Source organism: Cervus canadensis, chromosome X, assembly GCF_019320065.1.
Source record: "Cervus canadensis isolate Bull #8, Minnesota chromosome X, ASM1932006v1, whole genome shotgun sequence".
NCBI lineage: Eukaryota > Metazoa > Chordata > Mammalia > Artiodactyla > Cervidae > Cervus > Cervus canadensis.
The window spans coordinates 128,121,086-128,139,955 of NC_057419.1; the positions used below are offsets into that span (position 1 = coordinate 128,121,086).

Genomic DNA, 18,870 nt, shown 5'->3' on the forward strand with positions numbered 1-18,870 from the left:
CCCCCCCCCCCCAAATACACATGAAAAATGAAGCAGCCAGATCTCCCCTCCCGGATGCGGCTGCACCAGCAACATCAGCTGCGGGCGGAGCCCGAGCGGTTGCCACTTCCCCCCTCTTCCCTCGTGACCCCGGGCCCCCCTCCCGCGCTCCCCCCCCTCCGCGCACCCTTCCCCGCCAGACACACCCTCCTCCTCCGGCGGCTCGCGCGCGGAGCTCGGGCTCTCTAGGGGAGGGAGCGGCCGCTGCCGCGGGGCAGGGCTGCGAGCGAGCGAGGGAGGGCGGGGCCGCGGGGGGCGGGGGGCGGAGCCGCGGGGGCCGCGCCACCGCCGAGCTGCGATGTGGCCGGCCAGCCGGCGTGTAAACACGGGGAGCAGCCGCGGCCGCCCCGGCCCGGGGCACTGAGCACGCCCGCCGAGACCTGCCCGCCGCTGCCATGGCCGAAGTGCGCAAATTCACCAAGCGGCTCAGCAAGCCTGGCACGGCGGCCGAGCTCCGGCAGAGCGTGTCGGAGGCCGTGCGGAGCTCCGTGGTGCTGGTGAGTGACCGAGGGGTCCCGGGGGACACGCTCCAGGCGAGGACGACCGGGCGGCTTCCCCCGCGCGCGCGCGGGGCCGGCACCGGGACGGCGCAGCCTGTGGCCGCCCGGTGCGCTCCGCGCTTCTTTCTCCGCTTCAGTAAGTTTTTGCCGCGGCCACCCCTCGCTGGGGGTCCGAGTCCCAGGCGCCCGCTGACAGCGCCGCGGTTGCCCTGCTGCCCCGCACGGCGGAGGAGGCGTGCGCCCGGCTGGTCGCCGACGGGCCATCGGGGGCTCGGAACCGGGGCCCGGGAGGGGAGCGTGAGCTGGAGAGCGGACCCCGCTCCCCGAGACCCGGCACAAAGAGCCTGCGACCCGGGCGCGGCGAGATCTCGATTCCCTCCTGGCCGCACCTGAGGCAGCCTAGGCGGAAGGATGCGATGAGCGTTTTGCACACACACGCGCGCGCGCGCACACACTCACACTCACACACCGTGTACACACACAAAAAAGAACCCCACCCAAAAAGCCCCGGGCGCCCAAGCTCCGGCGGGCGGTTAGAACAGAGGAAGCGTAGCGACTTCCTCCTGCTCCTGGGGAGAGGGTGGTGATGGGTGTAGAAGGGGTGCTGCTGGCGCTGGCGCTGCCGCCCAGAAGGGAGCGGATTGGAGACAACGGGGTTCCGGGGCGAGTGGGCGCGGGCTCGGCAGCCGCAGGGCCAGGGTGTCCCCTGGGACCCGGAGCGCTCCAGAGGCGAGGAGATGGGCCCACGGGGTTTTAGGAGAAGATGGTGTGCGCTAGTGCGGGGATGGAGAACCTGGGCTCAGAGCCCCACCGCTCAGGGCTGGGGGATGGGGATTGGAAAGCACGCTGACCCCTTGGGAACCCTTCCGTTGCACCCTCGGGTTGTCAGACTCTGGAGCTCAGCGGACGGGTACTAACGGGCCCCTTCTGTTTTCGAGACGCTTGTTTCCAATTTCCTGGACCAGCGATCAAAACCTAAATAAGCAATCAGACTGGTTAATTACTGTTTGTTTTGTTGCTTTGGCTGGTTGTTCGTTTTCGTCTCTCTACAGTCCCTCTACCTTACAGCAAGTTATTTGCTGTGTTTTAATTTCACCATTTAAGAGTGAGCTCTTTTTGTTAAAACAACTTATCATCGGAAGGGAACTTCACAGCTTTTCCTTGTAATTTTTCTGTTGATCTTGTAGTATCTGTGATAAAACCAACATAAAAGGGAGGCCAAAAAAAAAAAAAAAAAAAAAAAGGCCAGGGACCTGATCCCAACTGTGGAGAAAGTTGACATTAGTGGGAGTTCTGGAGGAGGATCAAAAGCAAAATATGTACCTTTGAGATAAAGATCTGATCCCTAATAGCTACAACTGTGCAAAGCCAAGTGACTTTAAAGAAATCTCTTTATCCTGGCTGGAACCTTGAAAGTTTAATCCTGCTGTTTAGCAGAGCTAAAAACCCAGACCTTTAATGTTGTTTTAATGGACTTGGCTTATTGTGTGTCTCACTGATTGTAGAATGAGGTCCTGTTGGGGTCAGATTGGAACCTCGATTGTCAGCACAGCCCGTTAAGATTGGAAGGCAAGCTGTGTGTAGGGAATTTGTACCAGGGCTCTTATCTCGGGTGATTGTTAACAAGTGATTCAATCTCCCTAGCACAGGAAACCCTTTTCTAAATTCAGGAAGAAAGAAAAATCTCACTTAAGCAGGATGGCTGGCCCTCTACCACACCCTGTGAAGCGGACAGATGGTCTCAAGAGAATAAATGGGCCTCAGCAAACCTCCACTGGGATTTGACCAGCATTTGACCTGCCACCCTCAGCAGCATAAAGTTAACATTAGCATTCTTGCTCAGGTTTTCGGGTTTGAAAAAAGATTTGGGGTAACACAGGTACCTTCCTAACCACTGACTCTTTGGCAAAGCTCAAAAAGCTGTTAGTGGGAGGAGCCTCCAATGAGAGATGCTGCCAACCTAGCTTACTTGGGACCAAGGCTACAGACTTTAACAGGCAAGGCACAGAAATATTTATTTATTCCTTTGGTATGTAATCCACACTGAAATTTTGGGAGGTGGGGAGAACTGATTCCTAGGAATCTAAATCTATATCTGTTGAGTTCTTACTGTGTGCAAGACACAATCCTAGATGCCTTAAAATGATGAGTGAATGTGGATGACTTTATTTTCATTTGTTTCATTAGTTTCAGCCTGGATTGGGTGTACATATGTGTTTGTCAGGAGGATGCCCAGATTATATACATAAGTCAGTTATAGATTATTCATAGCACATTAATGAATGCTGTTTTAAAGTGGTTCAGTCAATTAAGAAATGAGGAAACAATCGTAAAGGAGTATACTCTCCTAAATGGCTCTCTTTCTTGGCCCCTGCTTTCCTGACACCAAGAGCTCATTAAGCAAAGCCACGCGTGACTGGAGAGTGAGTAGACCATGCACATTGCAGCTGCCGACATAACGTCTGATTCTTTTCTGATTTAAGATCCAAAATGTTTATTTGTGACAACTGAGGTGGGATTTATACTTGCTGCTGTAAACCCACGACACTCAAGTTAGGGCTTCAACATGGAGTCACATTCATTAGATTCCAATATGGAGTCATTCCTGCAGCAGATTAAGCTTTCTTGTGGTGTATCTTTTACTAGAAGTTGGAAAACCCACCAAGCTGAACAAATATACAGAATTTCCTGTTTAGGTGGTTTGTTAAAAAAAAAACAAAACAGTTATACCCTTTTTGGCATATTGCTAACATCATTCAGTTTTGTTCACTGTTTGAAAAATTCAGAAGGCCTGGGCTATATATAGCATGTAGTTGTGTATTCAGACCTTCATCCAGTTATCAGTACTTCCTCGAATCTATTAACTACATAATGAAGCAGAGAAAGAAAGACCGTTTTGTGGCTGCATTTTCCTGTAAGTTCGGCATTTTTATGAAGGATACTTTTTTTTTTAATGAAGGATACTTTTAACCCAAGCAAAGGGATAATTACAGAATTAACCACTGGCAGAGATTTCTCAAGAGAGACTTGGGGAGGAATATTATAACCTGAGAGTGTATGTGATTAACTGAGAAGTGTTTACATATATACACACATTTTAGAATGCAGAGTTTTAACGCTGTTTTTGTTAGAATTCAGGATGGAGCTGTTTGTGTATGGGAGAACAAAGCCATTTGATAAACGTTTTGTATTCTGGATGCCCTTGGGAGGAGTCCCTGTGTTAGCCTGGGAAAGTCACCTAGTAGGTGTTTCAAAATTGTTTGCTTGCTGCTGCTGAATATACCCTCAATTCCTTGTGCGCCAAAGGATCAGGAAAGAGTTGCTAGATATTACGGGTTGTAGCCCCTTGAGGCAGGGCAGCGCATGCATGGTCCCAAGGCTGGCCCCATTGCACACAAGGCCAGTAGAGAAAAGCTCTCCACACACACACACACACACACACACACACACACCCAGGAGTGTTCCTTAGGTTCGCATTTAGGGAAGGCCTGAAAATGAATCAGCTCCCCTGCTCCCTCTTCCCAGGGGAATTTGTGGAATATACTTAAATGAGTGCAAAATAATAAAGCCGTTGCAATGGGTTTTGACCGCCTGCAATGCAGGAGACCTGGGTTCGATCCCTGGGTCAGGAAGACCCCCTGGAGAAGGAGATGGCAGTTCACGGTAGTATTCTTACCTGGAAAACCTCATGGACAGAGAAGTCTGGCAGGCTACAGTCTATGGCGGGTCACAAAGAGTCAGACATGACTGAGTGACTAACACACACACACAGACACACACACACTCTGGTTCAAAGACTTAGCTGGGCTCCCAATCAAATAGTCTCACTGCTCCTGTTGGCTTTTCCAGGTTTGGAAAAGGAAGGATCTGTCTGCAAGCCCAGTGCAGAGGTTACTTAGAAGCATCAAAGTACAATTTGTTTCTTAAGCTGAACGTGTTAAACAAATTTATCATACAAACTTTTAAATAATTATGTCACTTATCCATATTTTAAGAACATTTCTTGACATCAGTAATATAAATCTACATAATCATGTGTAACGACTACCAAAAATTGCACTGTTGGTGGATTATAGGTAATCATCCTTTATTGTTTGATACCTTGAGAAGCTATAATTTTGTGGCATTCTGAACACAAGCTTTCCCGGACAGTAGCTACTGGCCATCTGTGGCTATTTACATTTGCCTTTGAATTAATTAAAAAATTAAAGTTAATTAAAAATCAGCCCCTAAACTGTACTTGCCACAGTTCAGGTGCTCAATAGCCACATGTGTCTAGTAGTTGGCAAGTAGGACAGCACAGAGAGCAAATTTCCATCACTGCAGAAAGTTTTTTCGGATAGTGCAGGTATAAACATGGATTTGAATGAACATCTTTGAGCAGGCACTTTCAAACTTGCTAGATTATCCCTCTAGGATAAATTTGTAGCATTGGAATTGCTTGCTTCAACATTAGATACGTATTTAGCATTAAAAGTTCCCCTTAAACCTGCTGTTAAATTGTGCTGCAGAATGTTATTACCATTTACTGTTTCGTCACCAGAATGTGTGAGTGTTCCTCCCCCCACCCCACATACCAGCACTGGCAATTAATATTTTTTAACCTGTACAATCTGATAGGCGATCAATGGCATATCACTCTTAATTTGCATTCCTTTCATTAGTCTTGAAGTGGAACAGGTTTGCATGTGTGATTAGCCATTTGTATTTCTTCTTTTGAGGATTCGAGTGAACCTTCTTACAGACTTATTTCCTGGTTTGTAATCCTTGCACTAACGGTCTCTAGCCGTAAGATTCTGTTTCGATAAGTCTGGGGTGGGGCCAGGCATCTGTATTTTTAAAAACAACCCAAGGTGATTTTGATGTGCACAGTGCACAGAAACACAGATCTAGGCCACTTGCCTACGCAAGGCAGGAATGTCCCCTGTACCACCCCTGACAAACAGTGACTAGCTTCTCCTTAGCTGCTCTCCACCTATGAGAGGCCTGGGTAAGACTGTTGCGATAAAATGTGTTCTCTGTAAGTTCCACTGCTAGGCTAGGCCCAGCTCTGCCATTTGGAGCCACACAGAATATGTTTGCTTCCTCTTTCACATGACAACCCTTCAAATATTTGGAGACTGCCACCATGGAATTTTAAAATTCTCTCTTCCCAAAGCCAAACAGCCTTCATTTTGTTCCTTCCTCACATGATTTGGTTTCAAGATGCTTTACCATCACATTTATCTTGTTTGGGCTCCTTTCCAAGGTTTCAGTGTCCTCCTTAAAATATGGAAGGCAGAGCCCAGTTTCAAGAGTCAGTCCTGGGCTTGAATCTGCCCTCTGTCACTAGCTTGCATTGTGAACTGAGGCAAGTAACCAGATCTTGTTGTCCTTATCTGTGAAATGGGGGTAGATAGTTGTCCCAAACTTGTGGAGTTCTCGTGGGGTCAAAGAAAGTAATATTTGGAAAGTGTCTGATGTATAAGTGATTCATAAAGGTTAAAGAGAAATCTAGTAACAAAAAACTGTATTCTGGAAGGGTCTACTACAGATTACAGTAAAGAAGGAAGCAGTATTTCATACCCATTTTGGATGTGAGCCAAGAAGTCAGGGACTTGGTGGCAGATACACTGGAAATAATATGGAGGATGGGACCTGGTGCTGGGTGCCTGGAGGCCAGGTAACTAGTTAAAATGTAGCTCTATGGCTCTGAAGAGGGACAACAAAGGCATAACTGAGGCAGTGACAATGGAGATAAGGCAGAAGAGGAGTGATAAAATCAACAGGGTTTAGTGATGTCTTGAAGGGGGCGTTGGAGGGGGGAAAGGAAGAAGTGGGAGGAAGAGAAAGCGGGTGGGGAGGGGAGATGAGGTCGAGATGGCTGAGGTTTGTCCACCCGGGTGTCCTGGAGGGTCAGTGTGTTCCATGAGAGGGGAAGGGAGAGAGTGTGTTTTGGCAAAGGACTGGGGTTGTTGAGGGCCCAGAAGAGTGTCCCAGATGGGATCAGGAAGGGGAGGAAGAGCCAGGGTTGAGCAGCTGGTGAGGTGAGATTGTAGGAGAGATTAGCTGATTGAAGAAGTTTGCACCTTTGGGGGTGAGTAGGGAAATGGGAGACTGGGCAGCAAGTAGCGGGCTCTCCAGACTTCTTGGGAAGTTAGGTCACCCCCTGGGCAGCCTCCTGTCCAAGGGCTCAGCCTGACTAGCCTCCTTCCCCCAAAGAGGCTGGAGAGCATGTTTCCTGCCCTGGAGGGACTCTCAGGCCCGGAAGGGAGATGAGATGTATGCAAATGACTGAAATAGAGAAGATGGTGGTGTGGCTTCTCTCTTCAGCTAGTTACATCATTTCTGCCCAGGGCCCTGTGACGATCTTTTTTTGTGATTCTTAAGGGTTTTTCAAGAGTTTGGTCCTTTCTGGGCTCAACAGTGTTAAATGAGCCTCTGCTAATTAAGTGTTCTTCTTGGCATTGCCCACATTTACTGAACTACAGAGGCCTTTTTTTTTTAAAAAAAAAATAAGAATAGAGAAAGTAAATGGCAGTTGTCTGACGCTGAGAAATCCGTATACAGTTTACCTGCGTCACACATCTTGCCATTCCTTGACTTGACCTCTGTGAGCTGCCGAAGTCCTTGCTATCTTCCTAGATCCCCAGTGCTCCACCCTGGGAGCCCCCCTTGCTAGTTTGTTGGAATTCCATTCAGAGGTGTCTTCACCTCTCTGCTTTTGCTTTCTTCTGACACATAAAATCCTAAGTAAGTATGTTGAAAAGTTATTAGTTTTTTTTTTTTTTTTTTTTTTTGTCATTTTCTTTTTTCTTTCTTTCTGAAACACAGAAGGGAAGGCCAGAAACCACAGGCGGGAGAAAGCGCGAGAGCGGTTTCCCCTTTTCTGTAAATCCTAACGGTCATTTGATGATACATCTCTGTTTGGGATTTAGATCTCTTGGTTTCCTTCAGCTTTTGTCAGACTGCAGCGGGGTTCATGGTAACGTTGGCCTGTCCTTATATCAGCTCAAAGCCAGATGCCTTTCCAGCTCTTGTAGGGCCGCACCCTGCAGGCTCCCAGAGCAGTAACTGGGCCAAAGGGACAGTTTCATTCAGCTCTGTTGCCTGTGACACGTGTTTAGTGGGGCAGAGTAGGCTCTGAAAGCTCACGGCCCGGGTTCAAAGTCCAGCTCAGTGGCTTATTAGCTGGGTGACCTTGGGCCAGTTTTTTAACCTTCTGGGCCTCGATAACCCTCTTGTGGGTTTGTTGAAAGGCTTCAGCGAGTTGCATGTGAGGCACTGGGGACCAGGGCTTGGCACATGGAGGGCACTGAATGACTGTTGGCCTGCATTATTTTTCCTGGACCTGATGGTGCGCAGGAGGTCTTTTGTGTATGTGTGACAAGTCAACAGACAACAGTAAATGGGTAGAAGGGAAGCAGGTACCTTTGCCTTTAAAAAAAAATTATTTATTTATTCATTTGTTTTTGGCTCTGCTGGGTCTTCATTGCTTCGTGCGCTTTTCCCTAGTTGCAGCGAATGGGGGCTACTGTCTGGTTGTAGTGCTCGGGCTTCTCTTTGTGGTGGCTTCTCTTGTTGTGGAGCATGAGCTCCAGACACACAGGCTTAAGTAGTTGTGGGACTTGGGCTTAGTTGCTCCATGGCATGTGGGATCTTCCCAGACCAGGGATCAAACCCCCATCTCCTGCACTGGCAGGTGGATTTGCAGGTGGATTCCGACTGAGCCACCAGGGAAGCCCTGTTGTTGTTCAGTTGCTCAGTCGTATCTGACTCTTTGCAACCCCATGAACTGCAGTATACCACGCTTCCCTGTCCATCACCAACTCCCAGAGCTTACTCAAATGCATGTCCATTGAGTCGGTGATGCCATCCAACCATCTCATCCTCTGTTGCCCCCTTCTCAAGCCTTCACTCTTTGCCAGCATCAGGGTCTTTTCCATGAGTCTTTTTCCATCAGGGGCTTTTTCCATGAGTCATCAGGGTCTTTTTCCTTCGCATTAGGTGGTCAAAGTATTGGAGCTTTAACTTCAGCATCAGTCCTCCCAATGAATATTCAGGGTTGATTTCCTTTAGGATTGACTGGTTTGATCTCTTTGCAGTCCAAGGGACTCTTAAGAATCTTCTCTAGCACCACAGTTTGAAAGCATCAATTCTTTGATGCTCAGCCTTCTTTATCATCCAACTCTCACATCCATACATGACTACTGGAAAACCATTGCTTTGATTATACAGACTTTTCTCAGCAAGGTGATGTCTCAGCTTTTTAATATGTTGTCTAGGTTTGTCATAGCTTGAAGGTTAGGAATCCCTACTCTTGCTTTTTTATTTCCTTGCTCCAGATAATGCCCCAGAGGGTGAGCTACAATACATGGCTGAGCCAAGAATCATTCCCTCTTGGCAAATAAGCTGGCTGCCCATGAGGTCCTGGGGAACCGCCATTCTCAGGTGGACTGGGTCATATCAGAGAGCCCAGTGGATGTGAGGTAGGACTCTGGGTTTTTGGCAGTTCTTGCTTTCAGACTAACCAGATGAATGAGTAGGAAGGCTAGTTGTCTAGTGGGGAGGAACATCCCATCCCATGTCCGGGGAAGGTTCTCTGGTCTGGGGAACTTATGACTGGCTCTTTATCATGGTTCCTGCAGAAGCATGGCTAGAAGAGCATTGGGCTCTGTATGGAAGACTAGAACTTCAACACCCCTTCCTTTCCCTCTCAAAAATTTATTAACCTTCATTTCATGCATTCATCCTTACTTCAAAAATAATCAAGAGACACAGAAGTACAGAACAGACTTTTGAACTCTGTGGGAGAAGGTGAGGGTGGGATGTTTCGAAAGAACAGCATGTGTATTATCTACGGTGAAACAGATCACCAGCCCAGGTGGGATGCATGAGACAAGTGCTCGGGCCTGGTGCACTGGGAAGACCCAGAGGAATCGGGTGGAGAGGGAGGTGGGAGGGGGGATCGGGATGGGGAATACGTGTAAATCTATGGCTGATTCATATCAATGTATGACAAAACTCACTGAAATGTTGTGAAGTAATTAGCCTCCAACTAATAAAAAATAATAAATTAAAAAAAATAATCAAATGAATATTGACATTCAAATGCCTTTTTAAAGATGTATTGTGGAAGCATGTAATTTTAGTGGGCACGTTTCAAGCTTAAAGGTCTCCTAAGAAATTAATGTCCTTTTCTACCCAGTTATCTTGGTTTTGCAGTAGCAGGGTAAGTTCTTTTAGGAATGATGTGGACAGGTTTCCAGTGTGGTCGATACGGTAGAAAATACGCCAATTGTTCCAGGGACGTGAGGTTTATCTATTGTCTCTGCAGAGCCTCACACAATCATGCCAAAATTTGCTATTAATGATTTCCTGCCATTCTTTGCCACCTTATTTTTATTGCCCATTGAGTTTATTGTTGACAGGAAGTTATATTTTGGCCTTTCTCAACAGCTTATGTCAGATTGTGTTATGTTTCAAGCTGCAGAGAAATATTTGAAGGTATTCTGATACTTCAGTTTTTCCCTCCTGTTGCTTTCCCTAGTGACTGAAAGATCGGACTGGGTGAGGTTTAACTAAGAAGTCAAGTGTTCTTCTAAGCCTCCGAGACAGAACATCTTTATTTGAAGTGCTTCGGTGAAGTGTGTCCGGAGGCTGGGGAATGCCTTTGTACGAAATGATGGTTGGACAATGAAAAGACCTTGTATTTTTATAGCCTTGATGTTAGGAAGAATTAAAAAAAAAACTGCAGCTATGTCTCTGACCTCCCTTGCATGTTCTTCCAGGTCACTATGAAATGCATACTGCATTGTCGTCACCTCTCTCCCATCAGAAGGGAACAGAGGCATGGTTTCAAGTGAGGCAGGCTGTAGGCCACTCATGTTTGCTAAATGACAGAACAGAATGAACTCCAGGTGTCTCAATTTCTTTGGCATAAGCAGGTAAAGAAGCACTGGCTCCCGGGCCAGATTCCACAATAGATTGGGTGGAGGAATCTCGTTTAGTGTGGTTTGGGTGATGATCTCCTCCTATTGGGAAACAGTGTTTATTTCTGAACAAGCTGAGGTCTCTTTAATGGGAAAGTAGAAGGTGAGGACAGAAGGAAAAAAAGAGGGGTGTTGTTGTTATTGAGCAATGTAGGCAAGATCAGTATAGATTTTTCCTTGCCAAAGTTAGCCAAAGGATTTTGAGAACTGTTTGCCATTGGCCGTTCTTCCTTTCTTTGCTATTTGAATAATGATATGGGGGAAGAAATATCTCCAGGACACTGGTTCAGCCGAGGTACATGGGATCATTTTCAGGGAATTGTTTTTTATGGTTTTTTTTAGTGCTGTCCAAAAATAACAACATATATATTTCTCTCCATGCCTTTTATATGAGCAGTTTAGTTTTCCCACTTGTCAAACTGCCAGCTTTATGCCTTACAGGACCTGCTGTCAGTGTTCATAGCGTGAGTAGAAGAATGTTGTTGGCAAAACCAGTTTATTTTCATAGGTTAACAAGTTCTGAAGGCTTTGGTCCGTTAAATGATTTCCTAGAGACCTGAAGGAGGGAACACCACCTTCTAAGTTGCCTAACTTCCCACCCAGAAAGAACTGAAATCCAGGAGGGCTCTCCATCAACTGTTGCAAACACTGAACCAAATAGTTGTTGGAAAGCTCGTAGGAGCGACAGCTCTCGTCTGCCAGCAGAGTGTTTAGCTCATCCTCTAGTGCTTGTGCCACAGAGAAGGTACTCGTTGCTAACCTGACCCTGGGGGAGAATCACTCCCCCACTGCGGGTGATCCACGTGACTGCTTACAGAGGCGCTCTGCCTCTTATCTTCCCCTTCCAAACAAAATGAAACGGTCTGGCTGAATTCTCACTGGGGAAGTCAGAGGAGAATTCTGCAGGGCTTTCTCACTTCAGTTCTGTGATTGATGCCCAGCTTCCTTGCCCGGCTGCCTCTGTGTGGAGCAGGATCTCCTCGGATGTCCACTGCCAACCTGGCATCACCCTAGGTGCAGAGCCCTAAGCAGGGGACATTGGAAAACTCATTGTATTCAAAGCTTGGGGGTTGGGCCTTAAGTCGTCTAGGCTGTTGGTTCTGCCCTGTCAAATCCACTGCTGGTCCCTGGGTTTGATCTTCTTTCTTGTCCCCAGGGGTTGCTGTCCCTGTGTCCTGGGCTTGACCCCATATCTGACCCTCTGTCTTGGTTTGCCAGTCAAGTGCCCAGTTCCTCTAGGAGGGTTCTCATCTTGTTGCTGATCCAGAGAAGGACTGCCCTACCCTCACCGTGACTGCACAATAGCTTGAGCTTAGCAGGGGGTTTGCTTAGAGAACTCCGAAGAGGCAGAGTACTTCCAGGAGGAGTTCTAGCAGTGGCCCTGTTGAGATGCTCATTAGACGCATGGTCTGTTAAGTTTCCTCTGGCCACTAGAACACATCGCCACAAACTTAGTGTCTAAACCAGCACAGGTTTATTAAACTCACAGTTCTGGAGGTTGGAAGTCTGAAACGGGTTTCACTGGGCTAACGCCAAGGTATCTGTAAGTCCTCACTCCCTCCCAGAGGCTCTAGGGGAAAGCTCTTATGGTGCCTTTTCCAGTTTCTGGGGGCTGCCTGCATTCCTTGGCTCATGGCCCCTTCCTCTCTTTTCATGCCAGCAGTGTCTGGTCAGGTCTTTCTCACATCGTGTCATATTGAGACTGCTTCTGTCATCACGTCCCCTTCACTGATTCTCACTCTCCTGTCTTCCTCCCTCCCTCGCTTAGAAAGACTCATGATTACATTGGTCCCACCAGGATAACTAGTGAGGGTAATCTCCCCATCTCAGAATCCTTAATTTAATCACATCTGCAGAATCCCTTTGCCATGTAATATAACATAGTCACAAGTTCCAGTAAATAAGAAGGGGGCATCTGCCTAGTGCTCAGGCATTGCTGGAAGTTGAGGAATGGTGATCTTATGGTGGACGAGGAACACCATAGGGTCTGGAGGAGGGTCTGATAGACTGGCACACTGTGAACCAGGTGCAGAAATCTTCAGAGTTAGAATGAGAAAGCACAATCCCTTTTGAGAATTTTGGCCGGAAGAAAGCAATATAGGTTTGCAGTCTGCAATTTCAGTTTGGATGTTTTCTTAAATTCTTCATAATTAAAAAAAAATTTTCCCACACAAAAGTCTCTCAGTCTGGAGTTCTTGTAAGTGGGCACTGCTTTCAGACTTGAGGTGTTTCAAGATACAAGCTGGCCAGACACTTAGCAGGCACTTGGCCAGTTCAGGCCTATGGAATTTTCCACCCTCAGCTAAAGAGTAAAGAGGTAAGGGTGCGTGTGTGTGTGTGTGTGTGTGTGTGTGTGTGTTTAAAAGAGAAAAGGATGGTTTCACATCACAGAGCATAACTATTTCACTGACAAGCCCAAGACACCTGTCATTTGTCCTGTGGAGAGGCACTTCACCCATCCTGATGGTCAAGTTAGACTGGCCATGGCCCTCCTGCATATTCAAGGTAATTGATGGACTCTTTCCCAGAAATGGGTTTCTAAAACACATGATTAGAGAAGCAGAGAGAAGGACTGGAAAATCTCTCTGATTCCTTCTGGCTTCATGATGGTTTCAGTTGAGAGAGAAATTGAAACTTCCTCTCTCATTCACCAAGTCCAGTCACTGCCATCTTAGACACACCACAAAAGCTTCCTGGCTGATCGCATTTTCACCAGCCCTCCAAACACTGGCTATGATAATATCCATGATGAGCTGATGGCAGAGAGCCCGACTGCCCTGAAGAAGCACTCTATCATCGATGTGGATTGCATTTTCTATTTTTACATCAGTTCTAATTGGTCATGGCTATATTTCTCTGAGAGCTGGCCTATCTTTTTCCAGGCCCTTGAATAACTGGTTGAAATGTACTAAAAAAACATTATGTAAATTTGGGGGTTGGGAAGCCCCCAGATTTTGATTAAAAATCTTATAGACAAAATATATGTTAACCATCTTCCCTTTTTCTTGTTCCATTTTTCCTTTCCTTTCTGCTTAATAGGAAAACTGTTCCAATTCTCCTTATAAGCCATCTCCATAAAAAAATTCAGATATTTTCAGTGGAATTACCATAAAAATTTTTTCCTAATGTATTTATATACTGCTTATCTCTAGAATGTGAAAGGGTATTAACTGTAATCCTATTTAAATCTTCTTTAGAAATGGATGTTCATTTTCATGTTACAGGCTCTTGCCCTTCAACCTGGCTTATTTTATTGCAGTTAATTTCACATTATTTTACTGACTTACTCCTTTCTAGTTTGGAGTTTTTTTTTTCTTTTTTACTGGCCCTCATCTGAATTTCATGGCTTATGGGCAGTTAGGCATTAGATCAATGAGCTTTGTGACAGAGTTGATGCCTCAGGACTCTGGAACATCTGGGAGTATGGTATATACCAGAAGCAACTATAGAGCAAATGTGTTGTTTGTGAGTGAGTGAAAGAAGAGAGAGAGAGAGAGAGAGAGAGAGAGAGAGGCAAGCTGAGCTGTGAGAGATAGCAAGCTGCCTGAGCTGAAGGAAAAGATAGATACTTTGCTTCGGGTCATGGTAAAATCCCAAGGGAAATGCTTCTAGAACTGTTGCTTGAATTGAAGAGAAGCAGAGAATCTATTTCCACTGATTTCTTTTTAATGGATTAAATCTACTTAGAGCAAAGTTGAGGGTGGGGTGGGGGAAGGGAGACAAAGACTTAATCTGAAGAAACTAAAGGATAAAAATAAGAAGGAAGGAAGGGATTTTTTCCCCCTCATTATAGTAGACCAGGAGTCCAGAGATGAAAATATTAACTATTTAATGAGAGTAGCCAGAATATCTTTAGATTCAGACAGGAAGAAATCCACCCCTGTAGAAACTGTACTAGGCAAATGGGACAGTTGTGGGTGGGACCAGAGCGGGGGCGAGTAGACATTCAGGAGACCATAGCAGTGCACCCTGTCAACTCGCATAATTCAAGACCCCAAAATTAATAAGTGAAGGAGTGTGCAGGACACTTGTGTGCAGCTCTCTGCTGTATATGATCGTTGGGACCCATTTCTCCAACTCGAGGGTTCAAGACTTGAAACCTGCGAAGGCCAGATTTCTTTTGGGAGTCAAGGGTTGGCTGGCTCTCACTTCCTCCATTTTCCTGTAGAAGAAGGGCCACAGTTCACACCAATCCAGACCCATATTTCTCAAGGCAGCAAACTCTGCTCGACAGGAATATCACTGAGGCTGCTACTGAGACTTGCTCTGAGCTCAGCGTCCACTGGAGCTGGATTCCTTTGGCCGACTTCGTGCTCTCCCTATCAGATTTCCTTTCTTTCTCTTTCTACCTTCAACTGTCCCCTGACTGTTCCCCCCTCATTCTGATTTTCCTTAGTTGATGCTCCCAGCGGTGCTCACTTCTCTGTACTGCGACCTTCCAGAAAAAGCTTCTGTAGATCTGGCTCTCTGGCTCCAGTTGCACCACAACTTTCCCATCTCCAGCTCCGTGCTCTGGAAACTTCCTTCCACTGTGGGCACTTTCTTACTCGCCCCCTTTCATCTTTTTCTCACCTCTTCCTTCCCTCTCCTCCATGTTTGGCCATAAAGTGTTCTCCATGGGACAAGGCCATCGCTGTGTTTATTTTTTTTAACCTTTTCTTTAGCCAAGGATGGAAAATTCCAAAGGCCTGAGCTAGTGATGGCTGGGTTTCTTTTCTGGAAATTCAATGGCCTGGATGCTAAGGGAATGTCGTGGAGCTACACATCTGGCAAGGTTGTCCCCTAAAATGTCCTGGCTTTGGATTTAGTTCCAACTAAAAGAAGCAGAGGTTCTGTCTGCGGAATTATGGAATAAGAATGAAGAGTTTAAGAAATGATATAATTACAAGTCCAGAGCCTAGTTTACGTCACTTTGTGTTTTTTTGAGTTTCTTTTTTTCTTTTTTTGCTGCGTTTCATTGGGAAAGAGTGGCCTTTGGCTTAGTAGGCATTTCAAAAGTGAAACCTTCCACATGAGACACAAATGAAGTTCCTGCAGTTCATTTTAATGGAGGATTTTGCTTTCTTGGGGTGATGAGTTGGCAGAGGCCATACACATTTCATAGCAACAGGGGTTATTGCAGAGTGTCTCCTGGGGGGCACCAGAGTCCTCCCAGTTGACACCAGGTGGAATGGAGCAGGGCTGCCCCACTGTTCTTGTCCCTCCCCTGGAGAAATCCCTTAGGCAGGATCCTGTCTCCATGTCCCTAGGAGTATGACATACCAGAGTGGATCATCTTGGCAACAAGCAAGATGTCTTGAAATAGCTAGAAACTGAGCTCCCATTCTGCTACCTCTTAGGAAAGATGAGGGAAAAGGACAAAATCCCCAAACTCAATTCTACCTGCATTGGCTCTACATTACTGGAAATGAGCACCCAGATTTCTTAGCAGGCTTTCCTGTTCCTTGCTGTTCACCAGGAAGGCCCATCCCACTTTTGGATTCTCTTCTCCCATCACATCCCTTCCTGTTGCCTGTACTTCAGCTGCACCGGACCATTAGTGGTCCAGTAACTACTGCTCCCCCAAAACACTAAACCTTCTCATCTCCACGCTTTCACACATGATGATTCCTCTTCCTAGAAGGCCCTTCTGGTTCCTACCCTGCTAAAGGGAATCTTATCTGTCTTGCAGGGTTTAGGTCAAATGGCCATCCTTCACTGCCTGCCCCCCCGCCCAACTGTACACATTTGGAACAAGTTGCCCATAGCCTCTTGCTTCTTGTATTGGTTTCCTGAGACTGCCATAAAAAATCACCACCAACTCGGTGGCTTAAGAACAATGAATTAATTCTCTTATAGTTCTGGAGGCCAGAGTCCAAAATCGGTAACACTGGGCCACACTTCCTTTGGAGAATTCAGAGCTGCTTCCATTCCTTGTCTATCCCAGCTCTGGTAGTTGCCAGCATTCCCTGTCTTGTGGCTGCATCACTCTAGTCTCTGCCTCTGTGGGTCATGTTGCCTGCTCTTTGGTAGTGGCAAATCTCCCTCTGCCTGTTTCTTTTTTCTTTTTAACTTTTTATTTTATATTGGAGTAGAGCTGATTTACAATGTTGTGATAGTTTCAGGTGAACTGTGAAGGGACTCAGCCATACATATACATGTATCATTCTCCCCCAAACTCCCCTCCCGTCCAAGCTGCCACATTAATACTGAGCAGAGTTCCCTGTCCTATACTGTAGGACCTTTTTGGTTATATTTTAAATATAGCAGTGTGTACATACCCATCCCAAACTAACTAACTATCCCTTCCCTCCACCCTTCCCCCTGACAACCATAAATTCATTCTCTAAGTCTGTGAGTCTGTATCTCTTCTGTAAAAAAGTTCGTTTGTATCATTTCTTTTTAGATTCTGTATATAAGGGGTGTCATACCATATTTCTTCTTCTCTGACTTACTTCACTCAGTATGATAATCTCTAAGTCCATCCTTGAGGCTGCAAATGGCATTATTTCATTCTTTCTCATTCCCTCTGCCTTTTCCTTTATGGATGTTTGTGATGGCATTTTAGGGCCCACCTTGATAATCCAGAGTGATCTTGATTTCTTGATCTTGAGACCCTTATGAACTCAAACACATGTTAGAGACCCTTTTGCCATAAGGTATCATTTGGGAGTTCCAGGGATTGTGATGGGGACATATCTGGGTGGGGGAAGAATTTTTCAGCCTACCACTCCAGTTCTCCAGTTTTAGAGAGGATTGATTTCATTCAGCCTCATAACTATCTATGGTTGACAACTTCTCTTGTCCATTAACATGTAAATGCTTAAGGAGCAGGGAGGAGAGTAGAAGGAGCTAATGGATAGTTGTCTGAGCACCAGAAAGGCCCAGTGATTCCTCTGACCCTCTGTGTTACCTTGGACAGGCTGTTAAACTGTGTGGAAATACCTTATGCTCATTTGTAAAGTGGAAATAGTATCAACCTCAGGGTGCCTTGCAGAGTTGTTTACAGTAGCAAAACAACAAAAAAAAAACAACCAAAAACAACACCCCTTACCCAAGCTTCAACAGCCTGAATGTTCAAAAGTAAGGGATTGGCAAAATGTATATCCACACGCCAGAAAACTATGCAGTCAATAAAATGACATCTCTGTTTATTATGGACATGGGAACAAGTTTAGAGTATGAAACAGCATGCAAAGTATGATTGTATTTTTTAAAAATAAAGCATATGTGATAATATATGGTTTTAGTTGCTTAACCACTCTGTACCTCAGTTTTCTCATCTGTAAAATGGAGACGATGGTAGATAGTTCTGACTTCACAGGGTTGTTGTAAGGATTGAGTAAAAGAATACAATGGAACAAATAATGCCTGGAACATAGGAAGCACTGAATAAATATTTGCTGTTAGTATTATTGTTATATTCAAAGAAACATTCTCAAAGGGAATGCCTGTGTTTATAATACATGTAGGTATATAGAATATTAACAGTATGTATCTGAGTGCTGAGATTATGAGTAAATTTTTTTCTTATTTTACATTTTCTGTTCTTAAAATGTATTATTTCTGTAATCGGAAAAAATATTGATAGAATTCAAGAAAAGCTCCATACTTACTTTTCAGGCTTGCTATAGTTCGGTGACACATATAAATGCATATGTGTATGATAGTATCTATATAGTAATTAGCATGGTACTCTTATTATTAAAATAGTTTTCTCTATAATCTTACAGCTGCTTGTTCATTGCTTTCCACGTTTCACATTCTGTCATTTGAATCAATAAAATTAGGATGGTCTAGAAATTGAGACTTCAATTCCCATTTGCTTTTCATTTCAATCTGCTTAAGTATTCTCCTAATTGTGATCATAGTGGGTTCTCTATAAAGTGAAGTTTCAAAGGGTTTATGTATACATAATTCACACATATATGCCTGTAGATCTGTATATATCTATTTAATGTTTCATATTATCTCCACAATTTTTGAGAGGCAGAAATGCCTACCCTGAATTTTCTGAAATGTGAATTAAAATTGCTCTCACCTTTCTTGCCTGTGACCTGTGTCTTAGGTTTGTCGATACTGTAGTCATCCTTTGCTGCCATTAATATAATCAATCACTAGAGAGGCTTAAATTTCAAATAAAACTATTAACGGGTGATATGCATTGATACTGCAAGGATTTATGGTTGCCATTTTCCTGATTTTGAACAGGATTACAGATTACAATAGTATGTATCTTTGTTCTGTTATTTAAAAACAATCTTAGATTTCTTGAGGATTTAAAACAAATGGATGGCAGAATTGGGGATGAATTAGGAGCTTGGAAATGGAAGGTCTTGCCTCTGACATTTCAGATAATTAGATGATGCTGCAGATCTTGG

At 45.3% G+C, this 18,870-nt stretch overlaps 1 protein-coding gene across 2 annotated transcripts in view; it reads left to right on the forward strand.

Annotated features, from left to right (window-relative positions):
* Nucleotides 1-284: 284 nt before the first annotated feature.
* The window catches only part of DOCK11 (dedicator of cytokinesis 11), a 200,845-nt gene continuing 182,259 nt past the window's right edge, over nt 285-18,870 (forward strand). For both annotated transcript variants that reach the window (XM_043458483.1, XM_043458485.1), the window contains exon 1: nt 285-536. In XM_043458483.1, coding sequence (XP_043314418.1) covers nt 435-536 — 102 coding nt within the window. In that variant the 5' untranslated portion in view covers nt 285-434. The remainder of the gene's footprint in view (nt 537-18,870) is intronic.